General features: G+C 39.3%; 1 protein-coding gene across 8 annotated transcripts in view; it reads left to right on the forward strand.

Moving 5' to 3' along the window:
* The window catches only part of KDM6A (lysine demethylase 6A), a 242894-nt gene that overhangs the window by 185480 nt on the left and 34080 nt on the right, over positions 1-23334 (forward strand). For 7 of the 8 annotated variants that reach the window (XR_009762780.1, XM_061627503.1, XM_061627504.1 and 4 more), the window contains 7 exons: positions 2746-3521; positions 11323-11452; positions 14687-14792; positions 15614-15819; positions 18134-18198; positions 19284-19358; positions 22209-22357. Coding sequence is in view for 7 of the 8 variants with exons in the window: in XM_061627503.1 (XP_061483487.1) it covers positions 2746-3521; positions 11323-11452; positions 14687-14792; positions 15614-15819; positions 18134-18198; positions 19284-19358; positions 22209-22357 (1507 nt within the window). In the remaining variant the exon portion in view is untranslated. Of the gene's footprint in view, positions 1-2745; positions 3522-11322; positions 11453-14686; positions 14793-15613; positions 15820-16777; positions 16937-18133; positions 18199-19283; positions 19359-22208; positions 22358-23334 lie in introns of all 8 variants that reach the window. The other variant, XM_061627506.1, reaches the window with a different exon arrangement.

A 23334-nucleotide genomic window follows, 5' to 3' on the forward strand; every position in this document is an offset into this window, starting at 1 on the left:
CACCTCTCTCACAGGGACCCTTATATCTTTAATCTCCTGCTTCATTTTACTCAATTCAATTTTCGTTATCTCAATCTCATTCATTATTCTCTGAAACATAGTTATTTCCAGATTCTCAGCCACTTTCTTAATTGCCATTTCTGAGAGTAACCCCATCAAACCCAGTTGGCCAAGTAGTTCTTCATAGGCTTGGGGATTTTAGTCTGGGGTGGCCATGGTGAACATTAAAGCAGGGTGGTCTACTCCTATTAGTCAATTCAGAATACTCCAGCTCTGTCCACTGCCGATATATCACTCCCAGCAAATTACCCCAATGGAATGCAGCACTCAACAAAACAAAGGTTGCCCGCCCCTTCCTTGAAGCTTTCCCTCAGTTTAAAAGGCAGCTTCCAGTGCATTGCAGCAGACTGATGCTAAGAAAGAAAAGGTAATCAATAGCTTCAGATTCTTTGAATTGTCAACACTGACATCAGAAATGACATTTTTACCATCCTTAATGAAATTTGTTTGTTGAGAGAGTATCAGTGCCAGCATTTTGCCTCCCAAATATTGCAGCAATATATTTTTATGCATGAGATTTGTTTGAATCTGTACTAAATTAATCTAGTACTGTTTTCACTAAAATCTAGTTATGAATTTATTGTATTTGTTACCCGCTTTTCTCCTATGGTTCCAGGGAAGGTTACACCTAGAAATAATAATACAATAAAAACAACCCGACTCCAAAATATCATACAATGCATATCAACTAAGATGATACGGGGGACACTAACAACAACAGTTCAACTATCAAAGGCCAAAGAGTAGAGGTGTCTCTTCAGGGACCATCCTGACTGGCACATAGGGGAAGAGGCTTTCTTGCATGTGTTTGGACCTAAGCCTTTTAAACATAAAAGGATAGGTCTTATGCTCATCCTGACAAGATCTTCCAGGCAACATCTGGGCTGCTGCATTCTACGCTAGTTTCTGCTTCTGGACTCTTTATGGTGAACCCCATGTACAGTGAATTTCAGTAGTGTAATCTAGAGGTTACCAGAGCATAGAGTACAGTGGCAATTGCTCAATTTGACAATTGAACAAGCTGAGGGAAGCACAATTGCTAGTGCCAATCAGCTGGTGAGTGGAGGAGGCACATGATGGTGTTGGTGAGATCTTATTGTCCCACTTCCTAATTCATTGACTGTAGAAAGAGCTGAGGAGTGTGCTGATCTGCATGCTCACTTGTTTGCAGTGCCAGTCAGCTTCACAGCAGGGAAGGGAAGGGTTCAACAGGATTTCAAGGCCCCATGGGGGAAAGTCTTCTCATCCCCCATTCAATCTCCTCATGCTGATATGGGGGAAAGGGGTGTATGTACACATGTTCATGTACACCAGTGAATTGATGGAAGATACTGTGTGTGTGTGAGAGAGAAGAGAGATTGTATGCATGCAGCCATCAACCCAGTGCCTGCCCTGCATGCAGATCTCAAGGCCAAAAAGGTTATCCATTCCCTGCTCCCATGGCTCTCAAATATAGAACAGTGAGGAGGGTAGCAACTCCCTTCCAAGAAGCAGTAGGAAGAGGAAAGAAAAATATACCACTTGGAGGAAATGTCAATAGATAGAAAGAACATGAGAGGAGAAGGGAAAACAAATCGGGAGGAAGTATGAAAAGAGGATGATGTAAGGGTTGAATGTAAAAGCTTCTTGTCCTTCAAAAGTCTGTAAAGGTCCTGATAAAATGGTACTTTGCAAATCAGAAAAGCTAGAATGTTTATTAAGCCACTGGCCATGCTGGCTGGAACTGATGAGAGTTACGGACAAAAATATCTGGATGGTGCCAGGTTGAACAAAGCTGCTTCAAGGTCATAAAACAGATTCCTTTTCACCCTGTCTTGGGTCCTCATCACAAGTGCATCTCTAAATTTTGGGAATCCTTAATTGGATGTATTATTGCCTCAGTGTTGAATTCTTGAAAGAAAAGCTGTTTACATGTGCATCTAACCCCAGTTCATAGTGACTGGAGTGGATCCACGTATTGTCCTGATTGCTAGGTCGCAAGCATGTGGGCTTACCTGCCTCAAATTTCTAAAAATTGCAGGCTTGCTTCAGTTCCATAGGTGGATGGAAAATATTATGTCCTGGGGTGTTTCTTAGGCCATATAGAGCTTTTAGGGCACCTGGGGTGTTCTCTCAATGATTCATGTTTAATTAAATAAAGCTGTGAAATTCTGCCAACTCTTGAGTCTAAGGGGCTGAAAATGTGTTGCTAAGCCCTGATGGCTATAACATCCATAGATTTTAAGCTCTTGGGGTATTCTAACTAAGAGGGAGATATTTGCAATCTGCTGGTTTTATCGCTGGGATCTAAAGGTATTTGCTTTGTTATATATTGCTAATAATTTAATGTCTTTTGCAAATAACCACTTTCCCAATGGCCTGTGGCACATAAGAATTGCCCTCAAGGCAAACAGGTGAGTTTCTTTTGTCTGTTCAGATAATTAATACATCAGTTAGTGCCATATTGTGTTCTGGGATCTGCGCACTGAACTGTTTGTCCATATCCCTTCTCAAATGAACTTCATTTGCTACAGTTCTGTGTTGCTGTTTCAGCTTCCTTTGCAGGGAGGTGAGGGCAGCTTCCCACTGACATTTAAATTTCAAGACTGCTTTGGTGAATACACAGCCTTTTCCCATTTATTTGAAAAATTAGTATGTCTGTGCATGTATATAACTTGAATGCTAAACTATTTTTCTTTTCTTTAGGGGCTTCACAAAGGTCAGAGTTCACATTTGGCAGGTCCTAATAGTGAACGACCTCTCTCTTCCACTGGGCCTTCCCAGCATCTCCAGGCAGTGGGCACTGGTATTCAAAATCAGAATGGACATCCTACCATGCCTAGCAATTCAGTAACACAGGGGGCTGCTCTCAATCACCTCCCCTCTCACACTGCTACCTCAGGTGGACAACAAGGCATTACCTTAACCAAAGAGAGCAAGCCTTCAGGAAACACATCAGCAGTGCCTGACGCAAACAGGCATTCTGGAGAGACACCTAACAGCACTGCCAGTGTAGAAGGACTTCCTAATCATGTCCATCAGGTGACGGCAGATGCTGTTTCTAGCCCTAGCCATGGAGATTCTAAGTCACCAGGTTTACTTAGTTCAGACAATCCTCAGCTCTCTGCCTTGTTGATGGGAAAAGCCAATAACAATGTGGGTACTGGAACCTGTGACAAAGTCAATAACATTCATCCAACTGTTCATTCAAAGACTGAGAATTCTGTTGCTTCCTCACCATCTTCAGCCATTTCCACAGCAACACCTTCTCCAAAATCTACTGAACAGATTACCACAAACAGTGTTACCAGCCTTAACAGCCCTCATAGTGGACATGCAGTTAATGGAGAGGCATTGGAGGACTCCCAGAGCCCCATAAAAACCAACCCTCCTCTTATTGGTCACAAGACTAATACCCAGATCATACCATCAATGTCGGTATCTATATATCCCAGTTCTGCAGAGGTTGTAAAGGCATGCAGGTCAGTGACTCCTTTAATACCCTTTTAATGGGCTCCTGCTGGGAGGAAGGGTGGAGTATAAATAAAAATAAATAAATAAATAAATAGAATATCTATAGTATTATGTTTGACCTAAAAAAATGTTTCTATTTAAAAGAATATAAAGCAGAAAACTAGATTAATAAACTAATAATTTACTTTTACTTATTGTATACTTTTTTTAAAAGGATGAACTGGTTTGAAGTTATTTAGAACAAAGGGTTTTTTAATGAAATTTCTGACATTAACTAGCTGGAAATGTGTATATTGTATATTGAATACTGAAAATATTTTTGAATTAATGAACTATTAGTGAACTTGAATTTTTGATTGTTAGTCTTTACAGAGACTGCTAGGATTACTATTTCTTAGATTTAGTGCAGGATCCAAAGAACTGTGGGATTGGTTTCATTAGTCCAAATAAACTTTAGTTTGGCTTTCCTCAAAGAGCATCTACCAGTGCTGTATGATATACTGCTATATGGCATACTGAATTTCATCAGCAAGTATATGAATGAAGTAGAAGGCAAGTTGGCTTCTGTTCAAAGGAAAATAATAAATTCCATTGTGTATACATGATGGCTTTTTCATAAAATCATAGAATAGTAGAGTTGGAAGGGGCCTATAAGGCCATCAAGTCCAACCCCCTGCTCAGTGCAGGAATCAAAATCAAAGCATTCCTGACAGGTGGCTGTCCAGCTGCCTCTTGAATGCCTCCAGCCTCTCTAGGTAATTGGTTCCATTGTCGTATGGCTTTTTACAATAGTTGACCTTTGTTTTTACAGTATTTTTAATGGTTTTTACTGTACTGCATGTTTTTTTTGTTTGTTGTAAACTTTTGATTTTTTTTAAAGTGGAATAGCAGTATACAAATGTATTTATAAATAAATTAAGTAAATAAGCCGTTGGACAACCCTAAAGTAGCTCTTTCAATCCTGGCCAGGGTATTTCACAATGACTCAGATTTTTTTGTGGGTATGTAGCCCTGTTTTACTCCGTCTCTTAACAATTGCAATTATAGGATGCAGTGTTGGCTTACACAAACGTCCACACAGCCCTATCTAATAGTATGCACGTTTGTTAAACAGTAGACATATTCATGTGCTCTTTTCAACTGCTTTCCCCCCCCCCTTCTCCTAGCCGTCTGTTGACACTGGGAACATGGAGGGAAGAGAATTGCTACAGAAGCACAGTTGTGACCCTATAAAAGAGGTCCTGTGATCCTGAATTTAGATTAAATTTATTATGGCATAAACTTTCATGGGTTAGAGTCTGCTTTATCAGATGCATGGAATATTATCCTCAGTTGGCACATGGATGTAGAAAGAAGGAAAAAATATTTATACACCCATGTGTTTCTGTTCCTGCCAACTGAGGATAACATTCCATTCATCTGATAAAGTGGACTCTAATCAATGAAAGTTTAAGGTGCTACAGGACTCTTTGTTACATTACAATGGACTCGACTATATGTTAAAGTGGAGTGGGTGGTTGGGGAGAGAAGAATTAGAGACCCTACAGATTAGTTATACAAATACCGTAAAAGGTCATAGAGGTACAAGTACAGTAAGGCTCCAAATGTAATATTTCTGAATTTTGTAAAAATTTATATGTGATGTGGAAAGATTTGTTTTAAATCTGTTAAATTTCAATGTCTTCATTGCTGAGAATCGCTTTGCTAGTTGTATTTTGCATTCCGATTTATCCTAACCCTTTTAACCTATTCTAATTTGAAAGACATTCCTTTGCATGATGCTTGGCATTAGATTTCTGTGCACGCTTTTCTTGCTCTGCTCAGTAGTTAAGATGAGATTATCCAGAACTGCATGCTCTGGGAAGTGTGAATTTACCTCTTATAGGCATTTTCTGGTATATTCTGTATTACTTTTATCTTTACTGTAGCTTAGATTGTTTTGTAGTACTTTTTTAACAACTGCAGACTAATAAGCTGACTTCAGTTAAGAACATAAGAAGAGCCTGCTGGATCAGGCCAGTGGCCCATCTAGTCCAGCATCCTGTTCTCACAGTGGCCAACCAGGTGCCTTGGGGAAGCCCGCAAACAGTTATCTAATCACAATGACTGCTAGATGTATTTTACATTATGAATGACATGTCATGTCTTAGATATTTTTGCTTACATTTTTAAAATATAGTTTGTCTTGGAAAGGACTCGAAAAATGTCCCCCTTTCCAAGAAAGTGATTTTGAGAGGGTTTACAGTAGGGCCCCACGCATACAGCAGGTTACGGTCCAGACCCCTGCTGTAAAGCTGAAAAGCAGAACTCATTGAATAGAATGGCAAGCGATGCCCGAAAACCACTGTAAAAGTGGAACAAGCACCGTATGAGTGGGGCTTTAGTCTAATTGCATCTAATTGAGACCGCCACATTAGCAAAGCGCCTTACAGCGAAGCGCCCTAAAGCGGGGCCGTACTGTATTACACATAAGAAAGCATAAGCTTTTTTATAGACAAGTAACTGTTTCCTGTTAAATATTTAAAGAAATATTTTGCTGATGTGCAGTTGGCTAACTTTATAAATTAGTTTCCATTTAAATTAATATGAACACTTGCATATTTAAATTTTGAATAAAATATTTACTAGCAAACTCATGTATAAAGTTTGGTAAAATATTGTATTAGATTTTACGTATTTTATTTATATCCTTATATTATTTTGTCATGCTCAGTAAAAATATAGTGCCCCCAATCTACTAAACAAATTTGTTAGGATAAGTGAGATTGTCTTGTGACTGTTTACATGCCTTTTTCATATACTGCCCTGTCCCCAATATTGCATTAAATAAAGATAATGTAGCTTTCAATCATCATCATGTTTTATTTGTAGGTTGCCTTTCCATAGTAATCTATGCTTAAGGTGACTTACAACATGAAAAAAGTTATATAATTCACTGTTACAAAACAAAATTCACAGTCAAACAATGTTAAAGAAAACATCTTAAGAAATATACAATAAATGGAAACAATACCATTATAATTCATAATAAGGTCCAACAATAAAATACAAAAACATAATGCTAATAACAGCAACAATAACTGACCAGCAGAATTAAATTTTGGCCCAAACACAAGCCCCTAAACAGCACCCCATAGCCAAGATGGTCTCTGGCATTTCAGGAACTCCATCTGCACATGAAAAAAGCTGTGTAGAACATTTGTATAAAGCTCTATGTTCCTCTTTACATTTAGTAGCTTTATACTTAATATTTATAGCTTCAGTGTCATGTGAGTGAAGGATTTTGTTTATTAATCTATTAATAGTGTATATAATTGTTTTACTTTAGACACACAAGAACTTGTTTTGCTACATTTTGCTGGCCTGGGCTCCTACTGGGAGGGTGGGCAAGATATAAATCTAATAAATAATAAATTAAATTAAATAGGTTTGACTGCAAATTACAATTTAATTCCTAGTAGTCATTATTGGTGAGGCTGAGTTAATATCCCATTTAAATCTCAGATTTTGTTTCAGTTAAAAATGTGCAACTTGTGGCAATGGAAGGAAAATTGTAAGCAGATGTATAAACTGCACATTGGACTTGAGCATGGATACAGTGCTACTGGGCTCAGTATAGTCCTGTTTTCCAATACCAACCTGTAGCAACATGGCCATGCCCTCTGGCAAAACAAGCAGGGAAAGGGAGGTCCCCATCCAGCCTTCTCTCTGTCCACTGTGCAAGCTAGTTGTACTTTGAAGCACAAGTAACTTGCATTGCAAGAGACAGAGGCTAGCTTGAGATACAACAGGTGCACCTGGGCTTTCCATTCACTTCAGTGCCCTTCGTACTCCCCTGTGTGTATATCCATGTGCTCACATTTGTGTGAAGGGGAATTTGAGCCCTCTGACAGGACTCCATGGGCACTTTGTCCATTCTAGACTGTATGAAGCCCATACTTTTCAGCTAATAATTTCTGATGTACATGTGATTAGATACATAAACAGTTCCCTGATGTATTTTGCTCAAGGTATCAAAGTGAAAGTTAGTGTGCCTCTATTGTAACCATATATTACTTACAATAATATAGCAATATATTAGTAAATATTTAATAATAGTGTTTATTAATAACTTATTTAATAAATCCAGTGCTGTCATCATGCACACAGAATGAGTTGTGGTCTAGCAGGGGCCTTCCCTAATGGAAGACTGGGCAAGGGGAGGCAATTTTCTCCAATTCCTCCTTACCCCTGTAGCCTTCCTGTTAGTGTTCCACACAGTTCTGAAGGGTTCCACAATCTTCTTGAACAGATATTTAACAAGTGCAGACAGCTGAATAGAGTGTGGGAATTAGAGAAAATCACCTCCTGTTCCCTTAAGTTTGGGGAGGTCTTCACTGTTCTATGAGTAGGACAGGAACATTGGATTTCACCCAGTATTTAATAGGGTTTAACCCTGTTAAAACTTCTCACTATTAATTTTACTTGAATATAAATTGTTTCCCCATTTATTGCTTTGAGTATACTTCTACGGCTAGAAAATATTAAAAGGATTTTAGATGTATTTCTGAAAGCCATAGAAACTTTAAGATATTGTCTGACAAACCTGAATGAAAAGAAGTGGTTAATACTTTGTTTAATTTAGCCTTTAAAATGACTAAATAAAGGCCAGCTGCCCCACCAACTACTCATCCTCTCTCTGTTCATGTCACTGTAGTGGTCTGCACACTAAGATCAAGAAGGTATGGGGAGAATGCATGCAACCATTATAATACTGCTGTGGTACAGTTCTTGCTGGGAAGAGTATTTTATCTGGGCCTTGGCGCTGTGTGCTACAATTTTAAATTGCCTGAGAGAGGAAAGACAGACATAAAACAGTGCGGCAGGGGAGTGGTTGGTGTAGTTCCAACTTGTCTCCTCCTTGAAAGCAGTTGCTACTAGACCCTGGTGAATGTGAAAATCTTCAAGGATTCTGCAGGAATAAAGGACAGTGTACACTTTAGCCAAAACAATTTGATCAGCCCCAAATCAGTGGCTCTTAATTTTAATTCTGAAGAAGCTGTTAGTTGCAATAGTCCCTCAATACAACCAAAATAAAAAATAATAATGTGCATGCCCTTGTTGGTATCTTTTTAAAAGTTGGGTCTGAATAATTCATCCACCACCCCTTCAGAAACTACATCTACTTGTAGCATCACTGTCCAGGTCCCTGTAAGGTAAGAGAGATTTGACAGTCTCCAGGGCACCGTCAGCTGGTTCCATTGGCACAGCCTGTAATTCATTCTTTAAACAGTAAAGTGTAGAAGCAGGAAGAAGTGCTATCTTCTGGCTTCTCTTCCCAGAATGAGGGAGGGATGCCACCAGGAAGCCAGACAAATGTTTTATTATTTGCTCATGGTTGCACAGGTGATTGTCCTTCTTTTTCATTTTCTAGTTTCATTGACATTTCTCTCTAAGCAGCTATGATTTTTGCAACCTGTTTTGTGGTGGTGGTTTCCCTCTTCTTCCTACCAATAACAAGAATAATTATAATTACAATTACTCTCCCCCTCTGTAGTTGCTCATTTTTATTTTGGTTCACTTAGCATATTAAAAAAAAAGAGGAATTAAGTACAAGGCAGTTAGTACAAACATTGAGTAATAACCTGTTTATAATAGATTCCTGAATTAAATGAACATTCTGTTGGGTTTTTTTGTTACCCCTAAAGATCTGCCTGTTTTTGCTATAAACACAGCTAATGAAGTGTAGAGCTTAAGTAGAAGAAATTAGAGTTACTTTTCCTCAGGATGACCTCCTCTTAGCATAAAGTCAACATGGAAAGGAGCCCTCTCCCCCTTTTGAGAAACAGCATTTTGAATTGTGATATTGAATACGGGCAGAGTAGTATTTAAATAGTAATTGTTGCAGATGTGATTTCCTTTTGACCAGTCTTCTCTAACCTGGCGCTCTCCAGATATTGTTGGATTATAGATAGCTCTCATCATTCCAGACCACTGCCCATGCTGGCTGAAACTGATGGGAATTATAGTACAAAACATATGGAGGTTACTAGGTTGGGAAAAGTTGCTTTTGACTGTGATTTGCTGAGAAGTTCAATCCCCACCTGTATAAGTTAAAAAAAAAAGTAATCCTGATGTTTTCATCCAGCCACTCCTCCCCCTTTAGGAAGGATTTCTTGTTCATCACTATATGCAATCACAGCTGTTAAATTAAATCTTTTGACTAAACATCATATATTTTAAAAATAGAATGTTTCTAGAGATGTCACAAAAGATCCTATAGCATATTTACCATTCTAGAAGTTTAATACACTGTTATAAAACTTTAAAATTGAATGAAGGTTATGTGATCTCTAAAACATTTAGGTCTCATTTGTACATCACTCTCAACCATAGTTAAACTAAACAATGTTTAAAAGGTGAACGTGCAGCATGCTGTTCCACACCACTGAAATCACGGCACTTGGGTTCACCACCACTCCTGGTGCCATGCTGCTGGGAGCAAAGCCATTGTTTGTCTTACTGTTAAACCTGGGTTTAGTTGTATTTCCTCCAAACAAACCATTAAGCCAAAAACAAAATCATTGCATATTTGGAGAGAAACAAACCACAAGCCCGGGACCAGACACTATGCTAAGCCAAGTTGTGGCTTGTCTCCTAGCAGCACAGCAGCAGCAAGAATGGGGAAGGAGCAAAGTGCCCATGGTTTCAGCAGTGTGACTTGGCAGCTGTACATTCACTTTTAAACCACAGTTTAGTTTAACTGTGGTTTAAAGTGATGTGTGAACCAGAGCATAGTTAGTTACCTTAGATACTCTTTTTTGGCTTTTAAGTAGTTTTATTGTAGTACAATACCAGTTTTGTTGGGCATTGCTTTGTAGAATAAAAGCATGTCTTTGGACTTGAGGTTTCCCCCCCACACACAAAACCATGGCACAGCTCTGATAGTTGTACAAGTCCACTCATATCTAACCCTTTTGAATAAGTATGTGTGCCCACACTCTTGTGTGCATGTGCTTTCCAGTATTGTGTCAAAAGGTTCTACTGTACTGATGATCACATAACTATTTGCTTTCCTTGGTGCCTGCCTTGTCTTCCTTCTTTCCTACTGCTCTTCTCCTTCCCCTTCACTCTGAGCTATGAACTGGGGAGGTGAATGAAGCCTGTGGTATGGCAGAAACCCTTCCTAAAGACTGAGCTCCCAGTTACTTTTTGGTTTCTCCAACTGAGTACATACACTTTCCTTTTTCCTAATCTCCTGAGTACTTAACTGAATATCGCCATGTTGTCACTTTCTAAGCCTGATAGATGTTTTTCAACTTTCCATGTAAACAGATGTTGCCTTAAACTAATGCTAGATAACTACCACACCTATTAATTTCAAGAGCAGTTATCTTCATCTCAAATCCAGGGACAAATTGGGCAATGAAAAATGGAAATGGACTGCCTTCAAGTCGATCCTGACTTATGGCAACCCTATGAATAGGGTTTTCATGGTAAGCAGTATTCAGAGGTGGTTTACCATTGCCTTCCTCTGAGGCTGAGAGGCAGTGACTGGCCCAAGGTCACCCAGTGTGCTTCATGGCTTTGTGGGGATTCGAACGCTGGTCTTCCAGGTCGTAGTCCAGCACCTTAACCACTACACCACACTGGCTCTGTAAATTGGGCAATAGTAAAATATAACTATTAAAAATCCATCATTAAAATATAAATCATGGGTTTCCCATACTCTATAATCAACTTACTTTTGAACTTAAATTGTATGTAATGGATGGTTGCTATTTGAATGCATTCATCCAGTGTTTGTATAACTATTTTGGCTTCTCTTAGGAATCTGGGGAAAAATGGCTTATCAAACAGTAGCATTTTATTGGATAAATGTCCTCCTCCAAGACCACCACCACCTCCTTATCCTCCCCTGCCAAAGGACAAGCTGAATCCACCTACACCTAGTATTTATGTAAGTATCATCTAGATGGTTGTAAGAAACAAGTTGCTGCCTTTTTAAAGAAAATACTAGTTTTTCTATGGGGGTTTTTTTTTTTTTTTTTTTGCATTTGTATACTGCCCCATAGCTGAAGCTCTCTGGGCGGTTTACAACAATTAATAACATTAAAAACAAATATATAAATTTAAAAACACATTTTTAAAAAGCAATTTAAAAACACATGCTAAAATGCCTGGGAGAAGAGGAAAGTCTTGACCTGGCTCCAAAAAGATAACAGTGTTGGCGCCAGGCTCACCTCATAAAGGAGATTGTTCCATAATTTGGGGGCCACCACTGAGAAAGCCCTCTCCCTTGTTGCCAGCCTCTCAGCTTCCCTTGGAGTAGGCACCCAGAGGAGGGCCTTTGATGTTGAGCGTAGTGTACGGGTGGGTTCTTGTCAGGAGAGGCGTTACATCAGGTATTGTGGTCCTAAGCCATGTAAGGCTTTATAGGTTAAAACCAGCACCTTGAATCGAGCTCGGAAACATACAGGCAGCCAATGCAAGCAGGCCAGAATCTGTTTTATATGTTCGAACCTCTGGTCCCTGTTACCCTGGCTGCTGCATTTTGCACAAGTTGCAGCTTCTGAACCATCTTCAATGCAGCCCCATGTAGAGCGCATTGCAGTAATCTAACTTGGAGGTTACCAGAGCATGGACAACTGAAGCCTGGTTATGCCTGTCCAGATAGGGGTGTAGCTGGGCCAGCAACCAAACTTGGTAGAAGGCACTCCATGCCCCTGAGGCTACCTGAGCCTCAAGTGACAGAGATTGTTCTAGGAGAAACCCCCAAGCTACGAACCTGCTCCTTCAAGGGGAGTGCAACCCCATCCAGGACAGGTTGGACATCCACCATCCGGTCAGAAGAACCACCCACTAGCAGCATCTCAGTCTTGTCTGGATTGAGCCTCAGTTTATTAGCCCTCATCCAGTCCATTGTTGCAGCCAGGCACCGGTTCAGCACATTGACAGCCTCACCTGAAGAAGATGAAAAGGTGAAATAGAGCTGCTTGTCATCAGCATACTGATGGCAAAGCACTCCAAAGCTCCGGATGACCTCACCCAATGGTTTCATGTAGATGTTGAACAGCATGGGGGAGAGAACTGGCCCCTGTAGAACCCCATACTGGAGAGTCCAGGGTGCTGAGCAATATTCCCCATGGACCACCTTTTGGAGCCGACCTGCCAAGTAGGAGCAGAACCACCGCCATGCAGTCCCTCCCACTCCCAACTCAGCCAGTCTTCCCAGAAGGATACCATGGTTGATGGTATCAAAAGCCGCTGAGAGATCAAGGAGAATCAACAGAGTCACACTCCCCCTGTCTCTCTCCCGACAAAGGTCATCATACAGGGCGACCAAGGCTGTTTCCGTGCCAAAACCAGGCCTAAAACCTGACTGAAATGGATCCAGATAATCAGTCTCATCCAAGAGTGTCTGGAGCTGGCCTGGTACCACCCGTTCAGGGACCTTGCCCAGGAATGGAACATTTGCTACCGGCCTATAGTTATTAAGATTTTCTGGGTCCAGGGAGGGTCTCTTCAGGAGTGGTCTCACTACCGCCTCTTTCAGGCAGCTCAGAGAGGCATTAATCACTTCCCTAGCCCAGCCGGCTGTTCCATCCCTGCTAGCTTTTATTAGCCAAGAAGGGCAAGGATCCAGTACAGAAGTGGTTGCACGAACCTGTCCAAGCACCTTAACGTCCTCAACCTGTACCAACTGGAACTCATCCAAAAATTCAGGCCAAGGCTGTGCTCTGAATACCCCTCTTGATTCACCTGCTATAACACTGGAGTCTAAGTCCTGGCAGATGCTAAAAATTTTATCCTGGAAGTGCCTAGCAAATGCATTACAGCGGGTCTCAGATGGTTCTACCATGTCCTTGGGGCCAGCGTGTAGTAGCCCCCGGACAATTCTGAAGAGCTCTGCTGGGTGGCAGATTGATGATTTGATAGTGGCAGCAAAATATTGTGGTTTTTTTGCTGCCCTCACTGCCCCTAAATACAGCTTACCATAGGCACTTACCAGTGTGTAATTGCATCCACCAGGAGTTCATCTCCATCTGCTCTCAAGCCGTCTCCTATATTGTTTCATTGCTCTCAGCGCTGGGGTATACCATGGAGCCGTACGAGCTCTACACAGGAGAGGGCGCTCAGGAGCAATCATGTCAACCGCCCGGGTCATTTCTGTATTACACAGTTCAACCAAGGTTTCGACATGTTGAACATGTTTTCTTAGAAATATGCTAGCTATGATCCATAAATCCCTTTAGGTTCATACAAGGGCCTAGTAGACTTCAGACATTTTTCACAAAGCAGCTTGCCTTCTGTTTTTGTCATGTTAACTATGGTTTAGCAAGATGTGAACAAGCCTAGCTTCCTTCCAGGCTTCCATGTTCCCCCACTTCCCTCTCTTTCACCCACACAGCCAAACCTGGAACATTGGTTTGCGTTAACCAGTTAGTTTAAATAAGTTTGAAAAAGCATGGTTTGAAGTAGTCTTGCTTTTAGCTAGGGTTGTGGAACCTGTGGTCCTTCAAATGTAGTCCCACCAGCCCCAGCCTGCACAGCCTATAGTTGGATGATGGAACTTGTAGTCCAACAACACTACACTAACTACAGTTAATGTTAATCACAGTTTGTCTACTCAGTTGACATTATAAACTTTTGTTTCTACTGTTTGTTTGTCTGAGCCAGAGAGGAAACTAGGTTCATTTAGGTCTCAAAAAACTGTAGTGTAACAAGACGTCTAAACATAGCCATTGTGTGCGTTTTATGTTCTGGAATTCAGACTATGTACCTCTTGGTTTCTGTATTTGATGGACATTTCATTTGCCAACATACTCCTTTTACATATATATTCCTGTAACTCTCTTAAGTACAATAAGTATTTTTTCTTTAGTGTCTAAAAAAATCCCCACAGTACCAGAGAGCATACATCCGGGCTCTTACTGGGAGGAAGGGAGGGATATAAATCAAATAATAAATTAATAAATAAATTATCTTGAATCATTCCAGAATTGTTGCATCAACTGCTACTGCTTTATGCATGTTAGTATACATCCTTAATCTGTAATCCTAAAATGTTACTTTTTCATAGATTAATTAGTGCAATTTAATAACTTCTAGTAATATCATGTCATGGTGTCTCTAGTTGTTAGAAAACATTATAAGGGACTGATACAACTTTGCATTCTGTTTACTTTTGTAGTTGGAAAATAAGCGTGATGCTTTCTTCCCACCTTTACATCAATTTTGTACAAATCCGAACAATCCTGTTACTGTAATACGTGGCCTTGCTGGAGCTCTTAAGTTAGGTAAGGTTGAGCTTCAAGAATTTGCTTCATATGGGTCATATTCAGTTAAGTCATATGCAGAGTACATCCATGGAAAACAATGAACTTAGGTTAGTTGTGAATTGATTTCAGTGGGTCTACTCTGAGTATGATTTAGCTGTGTACAACCTTACATTTAGATCTTTTTCTTTAATAGAAACGTTTAGAACAGGGGGAACCTCTACAGTACTTACAAATAATTTGGTTTGTGTATTCTTATTTTTATATAATTTATGGAAATAGAAGTCTTATAATGGCAGATGGCTAAAACAATAAAAAACAGCTGATTTGGAGCTGGCAATGTATGTTCCAGACAGTCACCTGTCTAGTTCTGCACATTTCAACTGCTCATTAATTCCTATTGATATCTAACCAGTAGTGGCAGCTACGTAATTTTAGACTCTTGACTGAATAGTGCTATGCACTCCCATCTTTTAGATGGTAATTTGTATTACTTCACTTACTTCAAAATGGGTGAGCCAGTTCTGTTGCATTTAGGGGTCTCTTTCTGATTCTGGTGAGTGGGGTCCTGGACCTCTGCCCAGGGGTTGATAGCTTTTTGTTTTTTTAAATCTATCCTTGTTTTAATGGAGATTTGCTCAAAGTAATTGTTATGAAAACCTGAAACTGTACGTTTGTTAAACAGGTTTTGATTCAGTTCAGCTTGTTTTTCTTTACTAGGCCATGCATTCATCTGATCATACCTAGTACTTCCTATAGCTTTAGCTTGTTTATTCATTGATCTCTGCTGTTCATGCGGTAACAGTGCACACAAATTTATTAAGTATATTCTTGTTCCCTAGATCTAGGACTCTTCTCTACCAAAACATTGGTAGAAGCTAATAACGAACATTTAGTAGAAGTAAGGACACAGCTATTACAACCATCAGATGAAAACTGGGACCCCACTGGAACAAAGAAAATATGGCGTTGTGAAAGCAGTAAATCTCAAACTACCATTGCTAAATATGCACAGTACCAGGCCTCCTCATTCCAGGAATCATTAAGGGTAAGTAGACCATTGTAATTCTTTTATTGATTAAAGCTTGCTGTTGAAGATTTATTCTTGATGACAGCTCTATGACATATATGCACACTTTACTCCAAAAACATACATTTTTGAGATATAGTAGGATATATAAATGTACAGTAATTTCAGACAGAATAAGCAACCAATAATTGTCTCAAGGAGGCCAAAATAACTTCTTGGGGTTTTTTTCCCCAATTAGGCCCTCTTTTAAGGTTAAAAACAATAATATAAAACTATTCTAAGCATGATCAAAGCTACTATTAACATTTTAGAAAATAAACATATCCACATACTCTTTACCTTGATTAAACAATCAGATAAAATGTTATTCCTGAATGTGGAAAAACCATGCTTGCTTATACTTTTTTATATTACATACAGAAAAACCTGAAATGTTCTATGAATTAACTATTGCATTCAGTTTGTTTACATGCAATTGCCACAGTACGTACCATATGAGGAAGAAAACTCTGTTTGCCGTTTGTTTCATGTTTTAAGGAAACACTATTGGGGTCCGTGTGTGTGTTCCAAATACTAATACCTAGCACAGTCTTGAAACATGGATTGCCTTGAGAGGTTTAAAGAGGTATACAAACCTTGTAAAGTGAAAAACAAACTCTGCTTGTTACAAAATACAATTGGAAATTATTTGTGTGAAATGATTACGAGGAGGATCCTAGATTACTGCCTGCATTAGGAAATGAAAAACAAAGGAATAAAAGATAGACATTGTGGTATTAAATCCAAAACACCTGCTAGGAGAACATAGTCTGGGATTGCAGATGGTGGAAGAATATGAAAGGACTGAAACGGTTATGAGCAAGGCAAAAAGCAGTGTTAGAAGACAAATGGAAGTTGGGCTGGTTTGGTGGGTGCATTCTGAGATTTTGATAGTGCTTGGTTGGGCTCATCAGGGGTGCAAATGGGATTTTTCTAGATTGCCAATGGTGATGGGGGAAATGGGATATCCACTGAAGATTTCCGGCTGTTGGTTGGAGAAGGGAGCCAGCTTTGTATTCTCACAGATCATTCCAACGCTGTTGGAGGGTGGGGGCTTCCAGAAGCATTAAGCCTCTCTGATTCTGAGGGCAAAAAGGTAAGCTAGAAAGATCAGAGAATGCACCAAAGGATTGAGCAGATTAGGACTTGTGGTGGTGCACGACAGGAGCCCCACTTTTTTCAAGTGGAGAAGGTAGGAAATGCAACATTTCCCTGAGTACACATTGGACAAATGTATAATTGCCAGATGAAAAGGAATGTCTTAAAAGTTTTCTGGTCTTAAAAACATTAATATTACAGTTATACAGTATCCGTTTATAGTATCACATTTTGCTAATAAAAGCATAATAAGAAATGATTTTCTAATCAGTTGCTTGTACTCAAGTAAGTGATAAACAGTAATACTAATTAATTTTCACTTATTTAACCACCCTTCATCATGCAATTTGTTATTGGGAGATTCCATGGTAGAACAACCATCACCACATCTGAAGCCCTGCCAGCTAACTGTGGCTGGGGCAGAGAACCTCTCTCTCTTTTCTCCTTCCATTTCCCCCTTCCCATTGACTCCCATAGGAGGAAAAGTATTACACCAGCCCAGGGCAGAAGTACATCTGTGTCCTCTTCCAGGACATGATGGAGGAATTAAGCACAGTCTCCTCGACATACCCCTGAAATGCCCCATTCCTCCCATAACTGCCAGAACATGGCTGGTGGGACATCTACACCTGCAGATCTGTCTGTGGGTATACTAGAGGGCATCCAACAGTGTGCCATCCCATGAGCAGGCCACATTCTCAATACAGCAGTGCTTAATGTTGCTTACAGCAGTCCCTCAGCTGGCTTTAGGATTACTCTGACCATTAATTTACAAAATTATGGAATTAGAAGCAAGATGAAATAGAGCAAATGAGATCAAATGGAAGAAGAGAGTACCTATTTTTAGTATTATCTGTAAATACAAATAGGTAGATTTTTTAAAAAATGTTGGAATAATAGACAGAATGATGTGTTATTGAGGAAGTGTGTGTGCTGCTGAGACTGAGATCTTTGAGACAATATTTTATTCCTGTTCACTGAGATACTAAAATTACCATATAAGCTAACCCTTTCCTGAGCATAGTGACTATTCTGGTGGTCCAAAGAAGAGGCAATGATTTTGTCACACACCACAATAGAAAATATGTGCATGCTTTCTCTTTGTAGAGATATCAATAGTTATTTCATATTGTATTTATTTCTATATACTATATATTTGTAGAGTATGATAAAAATGTCATGTTTGGTTTTGCAGGAGGAAAATGAGAAAAAAAGTCATCATAAGGACCATTCTGATAGTGAATCAATATCTTCTGATAAGTGAGTGGATAGAATTCATTATGCAGTTGGTTGTGCAGTTTTTTAAATGCTGTCCTAGTCCTATTTTGCTCTTCTGTCTGCCCTTCCAAACCCACTTTCTTCACCATCTGAAGGTGTGCTCTAGTCCAATTCTTTATGTTGCTGTTATGGAGCTATAGTGATTGATGCAGTTTCCCTTCCCTACCACACAAAAAACCTCTTTACACGTGCTCCAAACAGTATAGGAGCTGCTTCTTCCTAATGCAGTCCACACTACAGGATGGGTAGGGTTGATTACATGAGATTTCCCCACATATTTGATGAGGTGAAAGAATGTAGCCAAGACCCATGTGATCAACCCCACTGGTATTCACATACATAACCATGCAACATGGGATTGTCCACACAGACGTAACTGGGTTATATATGAAGTGGGCCCCCTATAAAACTATTGAGTAAGTTCTTAAATATATCAGGTCACCATTTTCCATGGAAAGAAATGTAGAAGCATGGTGTTCGTTCCTCAAACCTTAGCTGGTCCCAGCAACATATGTTTCCAGAGCAGCATTGATTGTATATGTGCATGTGTGGTATTATTTCTAATCTTAACTTTTCGTAACTATCCATGCATAACTCATATGAAATATTTTTATTTTTATAAAATACAGCAATTCGAAGTGTTTTCCCCCAGTCACTCTGCTGTAAATGTTATATAGTCCCAGCACAGGGGTGAGCAAACCTACGAGCTTACAGGATCTACTTTTTTGTTTTATTAGAACCCCAAGGTCCTCCAACCAGAGCCTGGTGCAAAATAGTGGGGGGTTGGGATGAGTAGACAGATACTTAGAAGGAACAGGTTCCCTATGAGCACATGCTTAGACCAGGAATTTGTTTTCAGCACCAGAATGGTGTTTCATAGTCTTATCACACAAAAATGTACTCCTAGCTCATGAGTTGACAATCATATAGGTTTAAAATGCACACAGGTTATGAAGGTCACATTTTAAGAAGCTTGTTTTTTAAAACATTAGTTAAAATTTGAAACTATAAACCTTTTAAAAATACTTGTTACCATCCATCTTTTACATGTATCCTTTATTTTACAGCTCTGGGAGGAAGAGAAAAGGACCTTTTAAAACTATCAAATTTGGGACCAACATTGATCTTTCAGATGACAAAAAGTTAGTACACGTGTTTAATCACCATAAGAGACTAAATCCTTTCATGATACCAAACTTTGAATATTTCAGATTATACTGCTAATTCTAGTTTTACTAAGCTGCATCGCCTGAGCCAATAAGATGTGGTCTTGACTATTGTACCTTTATGTTAAAATTCAGTTAAGATAAAATAGACAAGAAGTCCATCTAGCCCAGCATCCTGTTTCTAACAGTGTCCAACAAGTTCTGATTGTTTTAGGTACACTTACAAATGTGCTATACTAAACTAGGTGAATCCAGGTAGGAAGACATTGAGGGCATGTGCATGTACAACCATTAGATCCAGAGCAAAGGAGCTTGGGCCCTTCCTGTTTTCTTTTCAGTTAGTAACCTTGCAGATGTGCTTTGGGTTAGTTATAGTTTCTAAGCAGTCTTCAGAAGCAGCCCAACATACAATTCATTGTAGTAATCTACCTAAGAGATTATCAGAACATGGAGAACTATGGTGAGGTTATATCTGTCCAGAAGGAAGCACAGTTAACACACTAGCTTCATCTGGTGAAAGGAACCCTATGTCATTAACACTACTGGGCTTCCAGTGACAAAATTGGATTATAAGCATCCCCAGGCTGCAAATTTGGTCTTTTTGGGGAGTGCAACACTATCCAGAACAGTTTGGAAATGAGCCATACAAACATGCTTCAGTTTACTAGCCTAGTGTATTACTGAGCACTGATCTAACATGTTCACTGCCTCACCTGAGCCTAACGCAAAGAGAGCAGAGGCGTGGCATACTGATAAGAATATGACACTCTGCAAATGAGAGCTGTTTCACTTTAAACAAGTGTGATTTTGCACAAAAAAACTTGGTTGGAATCAGTTGGCTCAGAACTGGCTTTCCAGTGTCATCCAACCAGATTTCAATATACTATATCAATAGGCAATGGAGGGTGATGGTTTTGCTAACAGCTGCTTTGGCTTAATCAGCAGCAAAGTTAATTCTTAGGTTATGCTAAACTCCACAATAGTATATAAGATACTGTGAGGACGTCTGGAGGGGAAAATGATAGCACAGAGGTGGATAGACCTCCTTCCCCTTCCTCTTTGTCATTCTTCTCTCCAGTGCTATTTTTTCTGTTTCCTATTGTAGTCACTGTGTGTCAATATACCAATATACCAAATATGTCAATATACCAAAAAGGTCAATAGATTTTACTTGTGTAGAAATATTGTACACAATAATGGAGGCACCATATGATGAAGAACCAGAAATTTTAGAATGTGAGGTGAAAGCTGCTCTTAAAATACTTGGAAGAAACAAATCACCAGGAACAGATGGCATATCAGTAGAGTTGCTACAAGCTGCTGAGACTGAATCTGTCCAAATTTTGACAAAACCTTGTCAAGAAATATGGAAAACTAAACAGTGGCCCACAGATTGGAAGTGTTCAATATACATCCCAATTCCAAAGAAAGGGGATCCCAGGGAATGCAGTAATTATCGAATTATTGCCTTAATATCCCATGCAAGTAAAGTAATGCTCAAGATTCTACAACAAAGGCTCTTACCATATATGGAGTGAGAAATGCCAGGTGTCCAAGCTGGATTTAGAAAGGGAAGAGGTACCAGAGATCATATGGCAAACATACGTTGGATAATAGAATGGACCAAGGAATTTCAGAAGAAAATCACCCTGTGCTTTATAGATTACAGTAAAGCCTTTGACTGTGTAGATCATGGAATGCTTTAAAAGAAATGGGGGTGCCACAGCATCTGATTGTCCTGATGTGCAACCTATACTTTGGACAAGACGCTACTGTAAGGACAGAATATGGAGAAACCAATTGGTTCCCCATTGGAAAGGATGTGAGACTGGAGTGTATTTTATCACCCTATTTATTTAATCTATATGCAGAACATACCATACGGAAAGTGGGATTGGACCAAGATGAAGGAGGTATGAAAATTTGAGGGAGAAATATCAGTAATTAAAATACGCAGATGATACCATACTACTAGCAGAAACTAGTAATGATTTTAAAAGAATGCTGATGAAAGTTAAAGAGGAAAGCACAAAAGCAGGACTACAGCTGAATGTCAAAAAGAGTAAAGTAATGACAACAGAAGATTTATGTAACTTTAAAGTTGACAATGAGGACATTAAACTTGTCAGGGATTATCAATACCTTGGCACAGTCATTAACCAAAATGGAAATAACAGTCAAGAAATCAGAAGAAAGCTAGGACAGGGGAGGGCAGCTATGAGAGAACTAGAAAAGGCCCTCAAATGCAAAGATGTATCACTGAACATTAAAGTCAGGATCATTCAGACCATGGTATTCCCGATCTCTATGTATGGATGTGAAAGTTGGACAGTGAAAAAAGTAGATAAGAGAAAAATCAACTCATTTGAAATGTGGTGTTGGAGGAGAGCTTTGTGCATACCCATGGACCTCAAAAAAGACAAGTAATTGGGTGTTAGAACAAATTAAACCAGAACTATTGTTAAAAGCTAAAATGATGAAACAGGTTATCATACTTTTGACACATAATGAGAAGACATGATTCAATAGAAAAGACAATAATGCTTGGAAAAACAGAAGGGAGTAGAAAAAGAGGAAGGCCAAACAAGAGATGGATTGATTCCCTAAAGGAAGCCACAGACCTGATCTTACAAGATCTGAACAGGGTGGTTCATGACAGATGTTATTGGAGGTTGCTGATTCATAGGGTTGCCATACGTCATAGTCAACTTGAAGGCACGTAACAGCAAACAAATATTATGGACTTTTTAGGGGAAATGTGTAAAGAATGTAACTGTTTTTCACATCTCCAAATACCACATAAATTAATACACTGTTTTACAACAGGTGGAAACTGCAACTCCATGAACTTACAAAGCTTCCTGCTTTTGTGCGTGTGGTATCAGCAGGAAATCTCCTCAGTCATGTTGGTCATACAATCCTGGGAATGAATACAGTCCAGTTGTATATGAAGGTGCCAGGCAGCAGAACACCAGGTGAGTAATACAGAATGCTACATAGTGACAAAACCCTGTTAATTTTGACAATTTCTGAATCCTTGTGTTGTCTTTTTGCAACTTTAATCTTCAATAATAATAGTGAATTACACATTTATACATCTTGGTGGTTCTGAAGAGAGTTCACAGGCTCTTTTACTTCAATAATAACCATATAATATTGCCATTAACTTTGAGAGGACAATTTCCAATATAAATGTAGCATTAGATGACTAATAAAATCCAATGGTTAAAAAGCTACCCTGTGCTCCTTTTGGAGGAAGGGCGGAAAATAAATTTAATAAATAAAATAATAGAGAAAAATTGATAACTCCCTTTCTTGTTGCTTTTACCACATGATACGTCTCTGAAAATTCCTGTGCTGACCTCTTGCCTACTTATGGATCCTTCACAAACTTCTCTTCCATACGTTCTTATGCCTCCATGGCCTTGTGTAACGTCGTATCTCTGCCCTGACATCCCAACAAATGCCAGTTTGTGACCTTTACTTGTCCACCTCCATCTCTTTCAGCCATTCAAAGGGTGCCTGTTCCCTCAAAATGACTACTCTTTCTCCCATTCTCCATCTTATGCATGAAATTGGCTCCAGTAATATTTCTGTGATGCCACTACTTTTGCTTTCTATGAAGCTTTTGGTACAACCCTTTGGGGTCCCCATATCCTCTTGTAGCTGAGAATAATTGCATATTCTTCCCTATTTATCCCTGCCTCCATTTCCCCCTCTCGTTTAGCTTTATAGATTATAAATCCCCTGGGGCAAGGACTTATCCCCTCATTCTTTAAAAAGCACTATGTACATGGATGGTACTATGTAAAGAATACTAAAGAACACTGAAAAAGAGGTATTTTAAAACTAAATTACATCAGCTGTTAATTTAAACCTGCAGTTTAAGTTCCAAAGTTTGCTTGAAAATGTGTGTCTCACTGTTATTCAATAAATGGCAAGGAGGCATGAT

The sequence above is a fragment of the Rhineura floridana genome, chromosome 5 (assembly GCF_030035675.1).
Source record: "Rhineura floridana isolate rRhiFlo1 chromosome 5, rRhiFlo1.hap2, whole genome shotgun sequence".
Lineage (NCBI taxonomy): Eukaryota > Metazoa > Chordata > Lepidosauria > Squamata > Rhineuridae > Rhineura > Rhineura floridana.